Here is a 19,514-nt window from a genome sequence, read left to right as displayed (position 1 = left end):
CATTTTTGTTCATAACACTCTTTTGCGATATTTACGTCAACTTTAGTTCAGAACATGCAATTCAATTTCTTCATTTACACTTCAGACAGCTAACCTGAAGCACACCAGGTGGGTTGGGGTTGGTAAAGCCGCACTGCATCACCCTTTTTGAAGCTCACTGGCAGCGGCTTTTTGTCAAATATCATTTTCTTATTCTGTCGCTGGAAAGCTGTAATTTGGTCCTGGCAAATTCGTGTACAATTTTCAGTCTTTACTTCAGGTCATTCACATACTCTGAAAGAGGTACCTCTTGAGAGGTGATTCCTTAAATTGTCTGTCCGTATCCCTGGACAAGGGACCCTTACAGGTTACTACCTTCCCGGTCAGAGGGAACTCGAAGCGGCGGGAGGTAGGGGAGCTTATCTCCCTATCAAAGCTGTCCATAAAGGAGTCTCTGTCCGCTACCTCATCACGTCTGGTGGGAAGTTCTTCTTCTGGTAGCTGGGTATCCTTGTCCTCCTGACGTTAGCAAAATTTGCATCCGGATGTCAGGCATGGTCTTCTTGAGAGGCTATCTGCGTTTTCGTGACTTTTTTCTTTCTGAAGTTTCCGGAAAACCTCTTCAAATTCATATTCGACTCCTTTAAGCTTCTTTTCAAATTTCCTTCCGTATCCTTCAACCGTCTATTCAAGTTTCCTTTCAACCCCATCAAACTTCTCATCGAATATTTGTTCCAATCCCTCCTTTGTTTAATGAAATACTTCCTTCCTGTTTCTTTCTTGTTTTTCCAGAATATCTAGTAGTAATTCACGATCTTCGATTCGGCGTAATCGTTCTTCATCTCTTCTGTGTTCAGTTTCCTACCTTCTGTGTTTTTCATTCTCTGCCATGCTCGTTGGGAAAGCCTCGAACATTTTCTTGAGTTCGTCGTAATCGACACTCATTGTCTTCACCATAAAACAGAAAATTTCAAGTAAATTATTCCACTTCCGTCACCAAATGTTACGTTTTACCCCGTGGGTTGACCAAAAATTTACTACACTGGATAATGAAACTTAACTTTATTTCACTTTAAATACACGAACACTTCAACTGAAACTTCAACTATTATTGGAATGTCTATCGCCCTACTGGATCACTTCACGTACCGCACTGTAGCTTTCACTTGACGAATGCCGTAGAAATTTTTCCGAAGTTCTGTCGAAGTCGGTAGCATTATTCTCGCTGCTTCTCGAGTAGCGGGGAAACATCGTGCATTCGCGCACTCTTAGCTACGTCACAATTGGTTTATGGTTACCATATGGCGGCCGGAGTTATTTTCTTTCGGGCACCATTCACAACAGTATTAGCACACAATTCATTATCTCTCTTTTGTTTCAGTCAAGAGCTCAACGAGTAGAAATATGGCCTCTACAGTCCTCGCTATTACTCTGATAGGAAGCATACGTCTCTTGTCGTGAGTTCACCTGATTGTGTAAATGTAAATAATACTATAGTGCTAGCAACTAACAACTGTACATAAATGCATTCTGTAGTGTTGCTTCGAACTGAAATGGTGTATTCATTGATTTTACTTCAACTGTGATAAGAGAGGTCCTAATGAGAATAATATGTCGTTTCCTTATATATATATACGATTTTTAATTGTCCCACGTTTAAACAAGAACTGCCCTTTGAAAAAATCAGCAATTTTATGGATATTTCTGTAAGCCGTAAATAAAATGAGAAATTTCCAAAATATTCAATAATAGATGCACCGAAAGTCTGAATCTTTGAAACGGAAGACTATATGAAATGAATTTTGAAAGGTCCAAATACCAGATGTGTCTGCCGAGTTTTCCGTTTATCAAAGTTTGTGAACATACGAGGTCTGTTAAAATATAAGGTGAAGGTTCAAATTTCGCGGGGTTCGTACATTGTATCAGTGACTTTATATGTTGGTACACTCGTTTCGAACATATGCTCACAGTTTCAGCTGTTTATCATGTTTTGTTCGTTGCCGAGAGGCAGAAGTGTTTGGCGATTTTATGCTATAGTGAAAAATGCATCAAAGAATTTTCATTAAATGTTGTGTAAAATGAAATTGGGTGCTCCAAATCACCTTGAATATTGACAGTGGTATACGGTGATTGTACTCTGAGCCAGAAAAATATTTACAAGTTAGGTTAGGTTAGGTCCAAAGTGAGTGGGTCTATTCGACCCTACACCGTAACCCGCGAAGTTTTATTATGGCTCACACCTATTCACATTCGACCAAATAAACTCAGCTTATCAACGAAGCCGATTAGTTTGTATGGTGAGTGGCCTTTCAGGTCAGATGTTGAGAGTACAGCTCTGCCGAACTCTGAAAACCTGATTCGGTCCCCAGCGGGGCAGACACAAAGTATGTGCTTTGATGTTTCATCATTTTCCGAACACAGGCGACACACACATGATGATTCAAATAACAATGACCTATAAGAAGGCCTATTAGACATCGTAGTTCATCTTCACCATAGTTAAACAACTGTTTGGTATCAAGCTTCGAAGGGTGAATGAACACCTTAGAGTGAGCCAGTCTTGGAAGATTCTGCCAAAAGCTCATAAATCTTCTTGTCATTCAGGTGTTCAATCTTTGTTGGGCAAAGACTAAAGCGATGCCAATGACAGGTTCTGGTCCGATGAAACTGCTTGCAGCACCCTCCTTTGCATGAAAGTCAGCAGCCTCATGGCCTTCCAGGCTAGTATGGCCAGGAATCCAGACCAGAAACAATCTATCGAACTTTCCTATCGAGGAGAGTCGTTTTTGACAATTTGCTACCAATTGTGACGTTGCTCGGTAGGAGCCAAGAGCTTCCAAGGCCGCTTGACTGTTCGAGAATAATTTTTATTGACTTTTGTATGAGGTTGGATTCTTCCAATCTCTCCGCACACAATTCAATAGCGTAAATTTCTGCTTGAAATACAATCGGATAGAATCCTAGCCAGGTTGATATCTCTGTCCTGGGTCTGCGACTGAAAACACCTGCACCAGAAGCGAAAGGTGTTTTTGATTCATCTGTGAACCAACAACTATCTGCTCTTGATACTTCCTTCTCCCGGAGGATCCAGTCCTCTCTACTCGGGAACAGTATTCTATCAGGCAGTTCGTAGTAGACGGTTGGAGGCATAAAGTCAGAGGTAATTTCCAGAATGATGTGACTTCCAGTGTCAACCAACAGTATGATGCACTCTGCCTTAAATTGATTTGTGCAATTGGCAATGTGCACAATTCTATATGCAGTCCATCTAGCCTCTCTCTCAAATAAAATGTGAAGAGGAGGTAGATCTAGAAGGATCTTCATGGCCGCTGACGGCGTGGTATTGATGGCACCATTGATAGCCAGAGAAGCCTGTTTCTGTAAGCCAGAGAGTTTCGTCTAGGCCTTCGGCCACCAGGCAATTGCACTATAAGTGATCATTGGTCTGACAATCATCACATGAATCTAAAGGATTTGTTTGGGACCTAAATCCCAAGTTTCACCACACATCCTTCGACATGTCCATAGGGACAGTCTGGCTTTGTGTAAAACTTTTTCCAAGTGAGCAGCGTTCCACCGTCGTTCTAAATGGAATAACCTCACCATTGAGGGACAGTTGCATTAAATCGTTCAATTTTCTCCCCTTAGTGAAGGAAATTATCATAGTTCTGCTGGGGTTGACAGACATCTGCTCCCTCAGGCACCAATTGTGACTGTAGTACAAGCTTTTCACAGAAGGTCGAGATGAGGTGAATGACGACCCTCGCCCTGAACGCTCCAGCAAATCAACAACCGATAAAAATGTTGGAAAAGTGAAGAAAATTGTTTCGGAGAATCGTCAAGTCACTATTAGAGAAATTGCTGAGGATGTTGGCATATCGGTTGGCTTATGCCATCCTTGTTTTTGAGATTTTTTTGCATGAAACGTATGGCAGCGAAATTCGTTTCAATGTTGAATTACAACCAAAAAGATCGTCGCATGAGCATAGCTCAGGAATTGTTGAATGACGCCAACGGCAATAAAGTTTTGTTCAAAAGGACCATAACTGGTAACGAATCATGGGTTCATGATCAAGAACTCGAAAACAAAGTTCAGTCGTCCAAATGGAAGAGCCCAGACGAGCCAAGACCAACAAAGCACGCTAAGTCTGATCAAATAATGTCATAGTTTTACCTACTGGTTTTTTCGATCGCCGTGGCGTTGTGCATCAAGAGTTCTTGTCACATGGTTGTAAGTTCAATGAGGAATATTATCTTAAGTTATGCGTAATACAATTAAAAGGTTCAGTATTGTTCAGAAACAATGCATGGCTTTAGCATCACAATAATACACCTGCCCACTCGTCATTGCTTGTTCCTGATTTTTTGCCAAAATCATCATCGTAATCATGCCACAGCCACCGTATTCACCAGATTTGGCCCCATGCGGAGTTTTTCTGAAAGGACGGTGCTCATCAAAGGAAGGCGTTTACGACGGTTGAGGAGGTACAAACAGAATTGCTGAGAATCTCAAGGTGATACCAAAAAGTACAGGTCAGAACAATTTCGCTGGCACAAGTATATCATTCGTGAGAGGAAATTTTTTCGAGGGTACAGAATAGAAATTGATGAATAAATGAATATTTTTGGGAAAAATTAAAATTTGACAAATTTTTTGTATAGCCCTCGTATAATTCAAAAAATTTGGTTTTCAAATTTCCTGCAACTTGGTGAGTCCTTTAATATGAATCATAATACTACATAATATCAGTATTGCCATTCACTTATTATGAAATTCAAAAATATCGATTCGAAAGTGTTTTCAGTAATAGTTTTGCGTCATTTAGCATTATTTCCAAGCAAGCCAGACGTTGCACCTTGCCTGATTCGCAAGTAACTTTTCATTATAGGTATTTCAGTGAATATTTCGATTATGAGGAGTCTAGTTATTCATAGTGCATAAGCCATAGGCTAAATAATTGTACTAATGCTGATTTTCATCCTGATTTCCATCTCCTTCATGAAATTTACTTGTTTTCCTGCAAAGTATCTCAAAGAATTTTTGCTGACCCAGGCTAGTTTATAATCACAAATACGTAATTTCATAGCTTCAAATGGTGTTTAGTGGCCGGATTATATTTATTCAATCTTTTGAATACCATTTTTAGTTCCACAATCCTACACAGAGGTAATAACAATCTCTGAACTTTCCACATAACAATGAAATACATTTTTCTGAAGAACTCTCCCACGAAATCAACGAAATCACTTCCATAATATAGTTTTACCTTTTTGAGATTTCCTGTAATATTTTGAGAATTTGATATTTTTCGATAATTTTGAATGGATATCTCATTTCCTTCGTTAGATAATAAAAAAGCTTTCGTGCAAACAGAAAGACTGACGACAAATAAAAGTTGATGTTCGATTTCAGAAAATTTTATTGAATGTTTTGGAAAATTTCAGTTGTATAATGTTTGTATTTCTCATATTTATATGGATATCCTTCACCTGCTTAGGTGGTAAATCACATATCTGAGAAATATATACTGCAATATTTTCAAAAACAATTTTACCTTGTTCCTAATAAATGTATCGTTCATTTCCAGTCACATATATTTATTGTTATTACATCAACTCTTTGATTCAGTTTGGAAAATGCCATTCTGTTGATATTCCACTACATTGTCAAAATATGTATTGATGTAAATAATGTTTATAATATAAAATTGACGAATACAAACGTGTTTGATTTCGTATTGACCTCAATACTCGATTTATCGTGCTCCACTCTAGATAGTAAATAAAAGGCTATAAAAATGTGGAGATAAAAATAATGAATCTAATAAATCGTCTCCATTCAACATGGATTGGATACTTTACAGAGCATATGAAAACTAGTAAAATGATCATTCTTGTATGTGGAATAGCCAGTAAACGACCATTGACAATGGCATGTGTTCGCTGAATGGGCTCTGGTGCAGTTGGCATCTGACCTCAATGTTCATCGAAAATTCATCTTCAGCGATGAGGCCCGTTTCTGGATGAATGGATACGTACACAAACAAAATTGTTGAATTTGGGATGATACCAATCCATATGAGATCCAAGAGCGTACAATGAATGCATCCTAAGAAAGTCACTGTTTGGTGTGGATTTTGGAACAAAAGTGAAATAAAGTAATTTCAATGTTGAAGCTTTCTCGAAGTCTTTTGTTTTTCTAACTAAGAATCCATACATGCGATGAGCTGCTGTTAGAGTAGTGTCAATATGTTTATTGAAAGAGAGGGATGAATCAAAAGTAACACCTAGATCAGTGAGTGTGTCAGGACGCTCCAGAACTTGATTATTCATGACTTAGTTGTGTGAATTCAGGTTGGTTTTCAATGAGTAAGACATTACATTACATTTGGATATGTTGAGAGATAGATTAATCTTTCGACACCATGTAGCAATGCGATTTAAATTCAGGGCGAGACGTTCGCAATCAGTAGAACATGTTATATTGTAATAGAGTTTCAAGTCATCTGCGTATAACAGGAAATTGACATCAATCTCAGCTCCGATATCATTAATGAACATATTGAATAGTAGGGGTCCTGGATTCGATCCTTGTGGTACACCAGGTGTGGCTATATATTCCATAGACTTGAGGCTATTGAGTTGGACGTACTGCTTACGGTTGTAAAAATACGATTTGAAGAGGGTAATTAAGTCATTGGATAACCCAAAAGTCGAAAGCTTGTTGAGCAGGATACTATGGTCAAGTCTGTCGAACGCTTTAGAAAAATCAGTGTAGATGACATCACTCTGAGACTGACAATCAATACCCTCTGCAATACATTGAGTGATTGTTACAAGATTCGTGGTGGTTGAACGACCTTTCATGAAACCATGTTGATTGGGGCTAATAATGTTGCTGACATGACAATAGATTGTCTTCTCGAGAAGCATCTCAAACACTTTACAAAAGTTGCATATGATAGAGATTGGTCTGTAGTTTTGTATCTCACTTTTATCCCCTTTTTTTAAAATTGAGCAGACTTTCGACATTTTCCATATTGATGGTACAGTTGATGTTTTCAGGCATATAATAATTAGAGTTGTTGGTGGTTCAGCCAGAGCTGAGGCACAATCTTTAATGATGAATGCTGGAATATGATCGGGTCCCGCAGTAAATTTAGGCTTTAATTTTGTTAGGGTATGATAAACATCTTCAATACTGAAGTTTTTGATTGCTAAGCTTGGAATATCACTACTGTTGTTCGCATGGTCACTTAATGTTGACACTATATAAGAACCACTGAAGAAATCTGCAAAACCATCAAGAATATCTGAGGGATTATCGAGTAGCTTGCCTTCATGTAACATTTTATCTCCGATTCCATTCGTATGTTTTGACTTGTTAATGAATGACCAAAACCTATTGGGGTTATGGATGATCTGGCTCTCAGTTTTTTGAATGAATTTTGACACGCAGCGATCAAATACACTGTATAATTTTTCATAAAAGTGGAGACAGGCATCATCAGCATTGCGAAATGCGCCAGAGTTATGGAAAACTGGACGTTTTGGATGCCCCCCACCCAGACAAACCATGGCTGACATTTGAGCGATGTTATAATTCACACATAATGGCACCAATGGGCCTTTCGAAAGAATGCACACTTTGTTTTATTAAAATTCAAAGATTGGAAGCACTCAATGAAAAACCCTATATATTTCCACTGAACAGAAATTACCCCAGAATTCATTTACTTCATAGGGGACAGCGGTGGCACTTGATTTGTTATCACCTAGTGAGATATTAAGTAAAATAATTATGCCAACCAATCAATTCACTGAACAAGGCGAAAAGCAACAAGTTTTCTGAACAGAATTGTATGTATGTGCAAATGCTCTGTAGCCAAAAGGAACAGAACAAGTCTCATTTTTTTCTCTGGATCATTTGTGAGTGTTATTGTTTTATTTATCAGTGAGAATATTATCAGCCTCAATAAAGTCACTTCAGAATCATTTCAAAAGTTCTGGAGGCAGTAGTTGATACCTGAAAGAGATGTGTTTGGCTGACGAAATTACAGGTGAGTATGAAGTGCGAACATCATGACTTCTCCACTGGGAATGAAGTAATTGACAGAAAACTAAAACGGTACCTATCGATAACCGAAGATTTCAACGGCAGTTTATTGCGAACTCAAGATTTGATATTGGCCTACAAATGGGCAATCTCATATCTGTTTTTATCCGGGTTTCAATGTAAGAGGAGACACCTGTATGATCTGTCGATCTGCCATAGATATTCCATCAGTTATATTGGTTGCATCTTGAATACAACTTCCTGGGTGAGATGTGTAAATGACGACGCTATACATGGGATAGATAAAAAATCCTTACTCTATCCCAAGACAAATTTGTGATCAGTCTGTCGATGTGACGGTTGGCGTCTCAGTAAAAGGAGTCGCATATCAAATTTTCAAACAGGTTGTAGCACCATTTGTAAGATCTATGGCAGATTGAAATAGCCCTGACTGATACTGGATTATAAATGTAGTCATGGCCATTTAGTAACAGGTGAGTAGTTTATCGTTAAACTATTTCTCACTTACAGGTATATTGGCTGAGTAGGATACTTTCATGAGCCACCCGCTTCGGATTTTTCTTATTTGTGATCGAAACAATTTACTGACATGTTTCTGCAGAGTTACTCTTCTGATTTTGTATCCAAGCTGAAGGCCTTCATCTGTTGTATATGGATTGGTAGCCAGCTCGCAATTTTTTGTGAAAGAAGCTTTTTTTAGAAACACATTGTTCGGCAGTGTTTGGCAAAGTTTCTGGGCAAGGAAGCAAATATTTCTTGTCGGTGGACCACGAGAAACATTGACCAATGATTTCATAATCGATATCAAGAATCATTCAAAACAGCTAATTGAAGAAAGAAATAATGTCAAAGATGAAAATATCATCTTCATTTGAAATTACAGTTGTTTCCATTGAATATCCTTCAATAAAAACAAAGTGGGATGTTTTGTATACTTATCGCATCGCTTTACTGAAAAAAATCCGAAATTCAAGAGAAAACGTCTGCATTTGGCATCTGGTCGTCAAAACAATGAACCACTTCACAAACTCGTTATTGCTTGAGTCAAATCCAAACATTTGAAGTTTGAACTGCCTTCTCAGGCACCCCACTTGTCTCCTCAAGTGATCTTCATTTCTACAGTCCGTCGCGTATTTCTGATACGTACCGCTCTCGGTGGAATCAAATGTGCCAAGTCACTTCCGTGAAAGTATCTATAGAAGAGGGACACATCTCCAACCTTTCTTCAATATTCCAGACTATAAAGGTTGCATGTGATGTTCGCGTCTCTAATCCAAAGTTGCTGAGGTGTGTACAGTTTTCTGGTTCGGAACAGTGTTCCAAGCTTTTGATAAGCAGACTTTGCAATTCCAGCGACATGATTGTGCCAAGACATATTGGTGTTCATTTTGACCACCAACAAACTTACCGAAGCAGAAAGCGTTCATTTCACAAACTTGAGAAAATGGCTTGGCAGTGATAGATTCATCAATAATGGAATCTGCGATTTATGACAATTTTCAAGAAATCGTTGAGAAAGGAGTTCATGTGGAGAAATGAAGATCATGATGATAAAGTTTGCTTTTAAAATCTTTATAATTCCTCTTCCTTGACAGATATTCTTGGAACCCCCCTCGTAGGGAATAAGCGCATAAAATTTCAACATTGACCAAAATCCCCGACATTTTGAACATCGATCTTTATGATTTATTAATTTGATGTTCCAAGAAGGCCACGTGGGCCACTAAATTTCAGTAGGGCAAGGATATATGTCTTTTTGTTTCTCGAAATCGATTTCGATCTGACCCTTTGCGTGGAAACGTGACTGGAAAAGTTCACATCGGGAAATGATGCATAATTCAGGGTCAATAAAAGTTTTACACGGAGAACACCGAAGAAAGCGGTTGCGAACTCTATAAATGTAACGAGATTCTGGAACAGATGTGGGAAGATGCAGTCCAGGTTTCAGACTATTGATAATAGATAATATGGGCAGTTTTTGATGAGCACAAGCTGCTATCTTGAACATTTCACTGAACTGTCTGCACATTCAATTCTAGTGAATGATTCCTTAACTGGCACTACTAGAAATTGTTGCCTCTCGTTCCGCCTAAGTTGAGAGAAAAATCCTCTCTGAACTTGACAAGAATACCGTTTCTCTCAACGAGAAAATGCATTTTCTTGTCATGACTTCTTTTGACAAGAGAACATCATTATTCATAATGTTCAGTAACCGGTGAGCATAGCTTGTTTTCCAAAATATACCAAGTTTGATATGAAAGAATTGGAACCTGTGACAAAAAAAGAATATCTTAAAAACATCTCCTGATGATTTATGGGATCCCAACTTTAGGAAACAATATATATAGGGTGCCCCGTAAAACCGGTCAAGTTTCATTTATTTTCAAACAGATATAATTCAACTTTTTCAAATAGAACACCCTATATTTTTTCATTTGTATGAAATGTTTCAACAGTTCACTACATTTTTTTATAACAAATTATACCAAGTTTTAGTAATCGTTGTAACCACAAAAAATGTATTTTCTTATGTTCACTTACTCGAATTTATTTTTCGAATATTCAAACTAATCGCTAGTACATTAGCATTTTTCATATCATCTATTGATAGTTATCAGCGGTTTCAGCGGTAAGAGATGCGTAAAAAACCTAAAGAATATTTATACTGCTTTTTCCTTTAAAAGTCCAGTTATCGATGACTGACATCAAAAAATGACTCTCGGAATTTGTCAATAACGCCATGTGTTGAAGTTTCTTTCGCGTGTAGATTGAATCATTTTCATTATGAATTATGTATTGAAAGATATGGTGCATGCTTTGGGGAAAAGTGACGGAAATTGCCTTCTTGCATTTAGGATTTACAATAGCCTAGGCGAGCCCACGATGCAAAATGGGGATTTACTCGAGCGTCATTCAGACATATTAGGTTGCAAAGCTCAGATAACAAGAAGAAAAAAAATTTATATAATATATACCTTTTCATCGGTGGCGGAGGCGGCTATAGATTTTTAAATATGTAAAAAAATACTGTTGCATGGACATACTTGAGCGCGTCAGATATTGATAGCATCAATGTCCTACGTATTTTTAATAATGTTGGTATGTTAATCTGATCGTTTGCATGATGTGGCTGGTTGTACGTAAGGGTTAAAAGTGAAAAGAAAAAAATTCAATCGAGCGCGTCAGATTTTCTAAGGGGGTGTTAAGTGCAACAAAAAAAGCTCTCATTCAATAACCTGACGATTTCGATCTGATGCAAACTCGCGGTCATAATTATAATGTGCAAAAAAAAATTCGTCATTTTGAAATACTCAAGCGCGTCAGATCAAGATATATATGGTTCATCTTTATGTTTTAGACGTGCTGTCTCATGATCTGACGATTATCTAGATGGATTCGCCTAATCTGACAAAAACAATTTTGTTTTTTTTTAATTCATTGAACTCAATCAATTGAAAAGCTCAGGAAATAGCATGCAAATAAATGAGTGTATGTTTTTCAAGTAGAATAATTGTATTTATAAGAAAATAATTTTAAAAAAATATTCAATAAAATTAAATTTTTTATGATCAATTGATTAATCAATGAAGAAAAGAGAAATGAAACTTTCTATGTTTTTTACCACTTTTATATGTAACTACCGTTACTGCAGTTTCGTCCTATAAGGACATTTTCAAACTCATACTTATACTTCTCAAACTTATATTATCAAACTTATACGTTACTGCAGTTTCGTCCTATAAGGACATTTTCAAACGTATATGAGTTTGAAAATCTGTTTAAAAATCTGTTTTTCCGTTAACCAGCTGTCGCACCCCTACGAACGACAACCCTCAGAAGTCGAAACTTGTGTTAGCTAAGGATTAACGAGGTCTTACCTTTTAACGTGTGATTCCTAACACGGGTTGGACGATAGCAAGTGAAGATCGATCGTTCAGACTAGGGCTTGAACCACCGACCAACACGGCAGTCAATTCGAGTGAGTGAACAAAGCACCCACGCCGAACCGCTTGGCTACCGACCGACGAAATGTCCTTATATATTGTATACGTTTGAAAATGTCCTTATAGGACGAAACTGCGGTAACGTTAGTTACAAATAAAAGTGGTAAAAAACATAGAAAGTTTAATTTCCCTTTTCTTCATTATGATTTTCTACCACGTAGTAACGGCTACATCCATCAATTGATTGAATAATTAATCATTTTCTTCATCTTCATCACGAACGAGTCTCTGTGATCAACTGTCATGGCGTCATGGCAACAGAATTCAGAGTGGGGACGGAGTGATAGAGTAATAGATAGATAGAAAGTGGATAGAGAATAGAGGAATAGAAACACAGCTGCACGCATTAAACTTTATCGACGAATTTTTGTTATTTCGGCTTGCGGAATTTCGTTATCCTTGAATTTTTACCTTCAAAATGAAAAAAATTAGCTACGCTCCAGAATGTCGAAATGACGTTATTTTTTCACAACTTTGCTGCCCTCCTCTTTCTTTACGTCACTCTCAAATTGTCAGATTACTGGAATATATACTTTTTAGCAGGTAATTAACTCACCCTACCTTAATCTGAAGCGCTCAAGAATTTCTGATGATTAATTTTTTGTACTAATCTGATCCTTTATCCCTCACAGGTGGCCTTATATATATATATGAAGCTCATATTTGGTGGAGGTACTTAACCGGGTACAAGGTATCCCCCTGTATATTAATCTGCCGCGCTTCAGTGAATCCAGAAATCCCCGCTTGGCTCCCCTATTACAAAGAGGAGTTCCCTGAAAAAAGACAAACAGATGGAGGGACATGTCAGGCTCTAAAAACAAGATTTGTAAGAACCGGTAATGTCAATCACGGAAAGTTTGAAAGTGTTTGCCCTGTTATATATTATTAATTAAAAATTAGAAATTAAGGGAATACATTTCAGATTGCCCTTCACCTTGTTGAGAATGCCCATGTGAGTACCCGAGACCTGAGCAGGGATTTAAGATTCCCTCAAACCAGCGTGTCAAGAATGATGAGAGCAAGCAAATTTCATCCTTACCACATGCAATTGATGCAAGAGTTAAGAGAAAGAGATTTTGAAAAACGTGTTGAATTTTGCCGATAGGGCTTAGAAAAGACCATTCAGGAAAATATTTTTTTCGATTTCGTGTTATTTTCTGATGAAGTGATTTTTCATAAGAATGGAACTGTGAATCGGCATAACATGCATTATTATGCAACGGAGAACCCCCATTTTGTTCGTTGCCTGAACCATCAACACCGTTGGTAACTGAATACTTGGGGTGTAAATCTCTGAAAAAGAGTTATCGGTTCATATTTTTGGGATGGGCATCTCACTGGAAAAAAATATGTAAGATTTCTTCGGCATGAGTTTTCGAATTCATCGGACGGGGTTTCACACTTAGATATACCAAGACTCAGAATATGGCTACAACAAGACGGTGCACCCCCACATTCCAAAACAGAGTTACGGGAATAATACCCCAACGATAATTTCAATCAAGAATACATAGACAGGGGTGTGCCTGACCTGGTCTGACAGGTCATCTATAAAAGACATGAAACGAAGAATCACTAGAACTTTCAGGGAAAATCCCAGAGGATATGCTGGAACGTCTAGTGGATTCGTTTGAAAAAAGACTGACATTATGTGTTGCAGAAAATGGTCGCCATTTCGAACATCTTCTGGACTCCTCTATTCAATAAAAAATGTAGGCGTTATTGTTCATATTGAAAAATTTTGAGTAAGTGAATGTTAATAAATGAATTTTTTGTGGTTACAACAATTGATAGGACTGGGTATAATTTGTAAAATATTCGTTTTTCTTATAGTACACTTCTGATAAAAAATGTGGAGTATTCAAACATTTCATGCTAATGAAAAAATATACGGTGTTCCCTTTGAAACAGTTGAAGTATGTATGTTCGAAAATGGATAAAACATGACTCGTTTTAACAAGCACTCTATATATTGTTTCCGAATGTTGAAATTTCAGACTATTCTTAAAAATAATATACCTAATTACTATAGACATGTGGGTGGTGAGTTAATTGTCTGCAAAATAAGTTTTTCTGGAATAACTTGGCAATGCCGCAATGGAAATTCAAAAACAAAAAATTCCTTATAGAGCTTCAAAAATACTGAATGGAATGTCGTATTATCATTCTGGGTGTTGCATTCACGCTCTGCTGAATCACCCGTATGCGAGAAAATAATTTTAAAAGATAATATTTATCGATATGACTGAGAAAAAAAATTGAGTAACTCAAAAAGTGGTTTTCCCTTACAGCAATAGACCGAGAGAATCTTGTTGACTCCACCCTGTACAGTATGTCTCACTTCTCATGGAGGCAACTCTGTATCTTTCGTAATTATTGGGGTAGAACTCTGTGAACGTCAGGTTTGGTTCAGGACGAGTCCAAATTTCGTCTGAGGTTGATCTGCGTGGCTTACACGGCCCACCAGGGACGAAGGAATCACCCAGCTTTGCGAAGAATAGTATAAAGAAACGATGAAGGCTCAAAATTTTAATGAATTCGGAATCAGGGTAACAATTTCACTACCAATACATATTTTTGCTGAAAAAAAAAAACAGTTCTTACAGGGAAACAGGGAAATTCTTAAGATGCTCTTAGAGCGGTGCCCGTGCAAAAGTAGTGATGCACATTGGATATGAATCACTAGAGATTCATATCCAATGGAGATCATATCATGGAGATCAAACCGATTTGGAAAAACTTTCTCAGGAAGTTCAATCCTAATAAACGCAGTTCTCCAGACGGAAGAGTTCTCAAACAATGAAGTTCGAAGTGTACTGAGTTGAACCTCAAAACGATGAGCAGCCACAGTTCGTCGCATATTTCTGATATGTACCGCACTTGGTGGAATCAAATATGCCAAGTCACTTGAACGCTTCCCGTGACATCATCTAGAGATAAATCTCCAACCTTTTTTCAATATTCCAGACAATCAAGGTTGCAGGTGATGTTCTCCAATCAGGCGGATGGCTCTTTTCTGGATGGAATCCAGCAGCTTCAGGTGGTATGTTTGGGGGCGAAGCACCATGCATGAGAACAATACTCCAAAGAAAGTCTGATCTTAGCTTTATAAAGCATCAAAAGTTGCTGAGGTGTGTACAGTTTTCTGGTTCGGAACAGTGTTCCAAGCTTTTGAGAAGCAGCCTTTGCAATTCAAACGACATGATTGTGTTAAGACATATTGGTGTCGATTTCAACCCTCAACAAACTTATCGAAGCAGGAAACGAAATTGTCTGATCTGAAATTATCATATTCAGTTCGGAGACATTCATTTTCTTGAAGGAAACCGATGCTTGTAGTATGGGATTCCACTGCAAAATTATGTAGGAATGATGTAGACAATCAAAATTGAATTTTGAAGTAGTTTCATAACTAGGAGAATTCAGTTTTAATAAGGTGCCAGTTAGTAATTACCCGCCAGTACTAATAATTCAAATATGAATTATTGACTTTTGAAATTAATTTCGTTTACATCTTATGGAAATAAAGCCTACAGCACTTCACAATAGTGTATTAGAAAGTCACAGTTGCTGCTGATTATTTAGCCGCTACCTCTACGCAGCTAGGTGTAAATAGGTATTATTTTGTTTACACTTTTCGTTTATACCGTATATTTATTTCATTTACACCACATCAAAGATAATTTTTTTCTGTACTGTATTTTATTAAGGTGCTTGTAAAAAAAACCGCAAATCAAAGTTTCCTGACTTTAAAGATGCTAGGCATTGAAAATAAAGTGGCAGAGATTGAGTGAGCTTCGCTACTGGTAAGACAAGGACGCTAAATACCAGCTGTACCCGTTTTTTGAGCCATTGCGCATGCCTTGATAAATAGGGTTCTCAATCAACAGTCTAAATAGTTAGAACGACTCTGATTAAATGCTTCTGATATTATTTATAATTGAAATATCATTGTGTGTATTTTTAATTCGCAATAATAAATGTTTTTTGACTCTCACAATCAATAAAATTATTGAAAATAGATTGATCACTAATTAAAAGTTATTCTTAAATAATAAACATTTACACCTACAATTAATGTTGTGCAAAAAGGTTGAAACTCTTCTTTGTCTTTTTGTTTTGTAACAGTAATTTTCTTGAAACAATCAGTATGATAACCGAAGTAATCAGTTGATTCTACTGTTAATATAATGTCATAATATTTATATTTTTTCTTTGACGAAATGATAACATACAGAAACATTTTTTAAATGATACTTCATTAAATTTGTGTAAATTATTTAACTTACTGCACAAAAAACACTTCGACATATTGTTAATTTAAGCTTCACATAAACAATAGTAATAATATTTTAATTTTATTGAAACAACAACAATAAAAGGAAAACGTATCACTGGCTGCAAAATAGTTTGGTTAGGATTTACAATCAATACAAAACCTCAGATCAGCTGCTTGACTGAGAACCCTATTTATTTGAGACATGCGAAATAGCTCAAGAAACAGGTACAGCTGGTATTTAGCGTCCTTGTCTAACTAGTAGCATCGTGCACTTACTCTCTGCCACTTTATTTTCAATGCCTAGCATCTTTAAAGTCAGGAAACTTTGATTTGCGGATTTTTTTTACAAGCACCTATATTAAATTGAGTACAGAAAGAAATGATCTTCAATGTGGTGTAAATGAAATAAATACACATAATAAACGAAAAGTTTAAACAAAATCATACCTATTCACACCTGGCTGCGTAGGGTTAGCGGCTAAACAATCAGCAGCAACTGTGACTTTTCAAATCTTTCGAATACACACTATTGTAAAGTACTGTAGGATTTATTTCCATGAAATGTAAACGAAACTTATTTCTAAAAGTCAATTATAAATATTTCAATTAATAGTACTGGCGGGTAATTAGTAATTGGCACCTTATGGAAAATGAATTCTCCTACTAATGAAATTACTTCAAAATCAAATTTCAATTGTCTACATTATTCCTACATAATTTTGCAGTGGGATCCTAGACTATTGGATTTTTGTGCATTGAATTAAACCGGGTTACTTTCACCCCAATCACTTTTATATCCTCATTAAGATAAGAAACCTCCTGCTGCCGGTGAATAATGATTTGACGTTGCTGGCCTCTCGTTATTGTCGACAAAGATCTTGTGTTTCCCGTCGGACAGAAAGGTTTTGAGATTGTAACCATAGAAAACCACGACAAAACTCGGAATCTCCTTTATCAGTTCATAAAACAATTTTTGGAATCACGAATCGTGTTAACCAGTTATCCCTTCTGACGAATAAGCACGATACTGCAATTATTATATTTTTTTCATCCTTCAGTCAACTCATATTGGCTTTCCAGTCGTATCTGTCCGCTCCAGTGTACCGAAAACTCGTAACAGGAAATACTCGAGTAAAATTAATTAACCATCATTCACGTTCGGAATTCACACCAGATGATCTCTCCAAAGCGATCAAAAAGAGAAGCCCCGTCGTGATTTCAATCAATCCTTCAAAATGAAACAGGTCATTTTCATTTCAACGGATACGCGAAAAAAACGTTCAGTTGAATTAAATCGAGCTTCGGACGGGAGAGGAAGCCGCAAAAACTTCTCTCTGTTGTAGATGATCGCAGAACATCGAAATATTTTTCCTGGATTGAATTCTATTCAGCAAATGATGTGGAGGATCTGGAAATACACTCCGATTTTGGCTATTGTTAGTATCTTAATGGAAAATATGATGCTCATATTGATATGGAGTTACTCTTGAAAAACTCTTTTCAGATTTTTATTGGAATAAACGGGCATGATATTGCTTTGCTTCCGATAAATCAATATGAAGCGGATGAAGGGGAGATATGTCATTTCTTCCTTTACTCCTCCATAACGTTCATTAATTCGAATGAGTGGGACGTAGAATCAACTCACTGAGAATTTTAAAAATACATCTGCAATCATACAGAGATCAGTTGGTCACGAAATATAAGCAACTGAGTGATAAAAAAATTGAACAACCTTTCTTCATAATATTATATGCTCTCGAAAGCAACATTTGAAATAGTTCAACAGCATTATTCCAATGAAAAACGAAATCTAATGAACTGTCCACCTGACTTTTTGGACGTTGATTTCAAAAACCAATGTTTTCACTCTCAATTGAGAAATCAACATAATTATCAAGATTATCTGGAAAAACAGCCAAAAATTCATAACGAAATATAAATGATGACATTAGAATGATAAATCAAACGCCAATAACTATCCTTCCATTGCTCAAATTCAATTATCTGTGTGAATAATATCAGTCAGCTGAAAAAAAATCTTCCAACTGGTATGAAACATGACGATTTCATATACTGCTTCCTCTCTGGAAAGCAAACAATGGGTCGAAGATGGGTAGCAAACTCACGTATTGTCACCAACGACTTATTGGAAAAAAATAAGAATCCAATATATTGCTTTGCTGATGACAACACACTTGTTTCGTCATTCCATTTGGATTCCAGGATATCATCTAGGAAGACACATCTTCACAGGCAGCTGGAGGTTGCGTATCTTAATGAGGATCCAGAAGTGATTTCGAATTGGGGTGAAATAATCAGGTTCAATTCAATGCCACAAAAACCCAGACATTCAAAAAGATAAATGTTTCCGAACCGGATATAAAAATGTCAGGTCAGACAATTCCGCTTTCTACTTCCATACGTTTGTTGGGGGTTGAAATGGACACCAATTTGTCGCTGGAATTGCAAAGGCTGCTCCTCAGAATTTTGTAACACTGTTTCGAACAAGAGAAGTGTACACACCTCAGCAACTTTTGATGCTTTTCAGAGGTCAGATCAGACCTCCTTTTGAGTATTGTTCTCATGTATGGAACTCTGCGCCCAAACATACTCCGTTGCTGGATTCTATCCAGAAAATAGCCATCCGCCTGATTGGAGACACAAACATCACTTGCATCCTTGATAGTGGTTGATTTTTTTCAAATACGGACCTCTAGTTTTTTTCATCGATCTCATTTGAAGAAAAAATAGAGCGCTGTTTCATCAAAACACGGCATCGTGTCAGAAATCAAAGAACATGATGGCGAAATTGTCCAAATTGGGCTTCAAATTGCTTCTGCATCCACCGTATTGTCCAGATCTGATGGTCTCCAAGGACTTTTTCCTCTTCCCAGACAATGCACCATGTCAGAAATAAAAAAACACGATGGCGAATTTGCCTAAATTGTGCTTCGAATTCCTTCACTACCCACCTCATTCTCCAGATCTGATGGCCCCCAGCGATTTCTTTCTGTTCTCATAACTCAAAACAGGGCTTACTGGAAAGAAGTCAAGCGCCGATAAAGAGGTTATCGTTGAAATCGGGGCCTATTTTGAGGCTACAGAGAAATTGTACTTCAGAAATGATATCGAAAACCGCTGTAATCGTTGTATTTTCATCGAAGGCAAACCA

The 19,514-nt window shown here is 37.1% G+C and overlaps 1 protein-coding gene across 2 annotated transcripts in view; it reads left to right on the top strand.

The window, feature by feature from the left end:
* LOC111507341 (cell adhesion molecule 2-like) overlaps window positions 1–5,701 on the top strand; it is a 100,355-nt gene extending 94,654 nt beyond the window's left edge. For both annotated transcript variants that reach the window (XM_074176219.1, XM_074176220.1), the window contains exon 7: window positions 1,361–5,701. In XM_074176219.1, the coding sequence (XP_074032320.1) occupies window positions 1,361–1,440 (80 nt within the window). In that variant the 3' untranslated portion in view covers window positions 1,441–5,701. The remainder of the gene's footprint in view (window positions 1–1,360) is intronic.
* The last annotated feature ends 13,813 nt before the right edge of the window (window positions 5,702–19,514 follow it).

This window comes from Leptinotarsa decemlineata, unplaced genomic scaffold (genome assembly GCF_025532065.1).
Source record: "Leptinotarsa decemlineata unplaced genomic scaffold, Ldec_3_MD MMD2_tig00001719_RagTag_RagTag, whole genome shotgun sequence".
NCBI classification, from domain to species: domain Eukaryota; kingdom Metazoa; phylum Arthropoda; class Insecta; order Coleoptera; family Chrysomelidae; genus Leptinotarsa; species Leptinotarsa decemlineata.
This window is presented reverse-complemented; position numbering and strand designations above follow the sequence as displayed.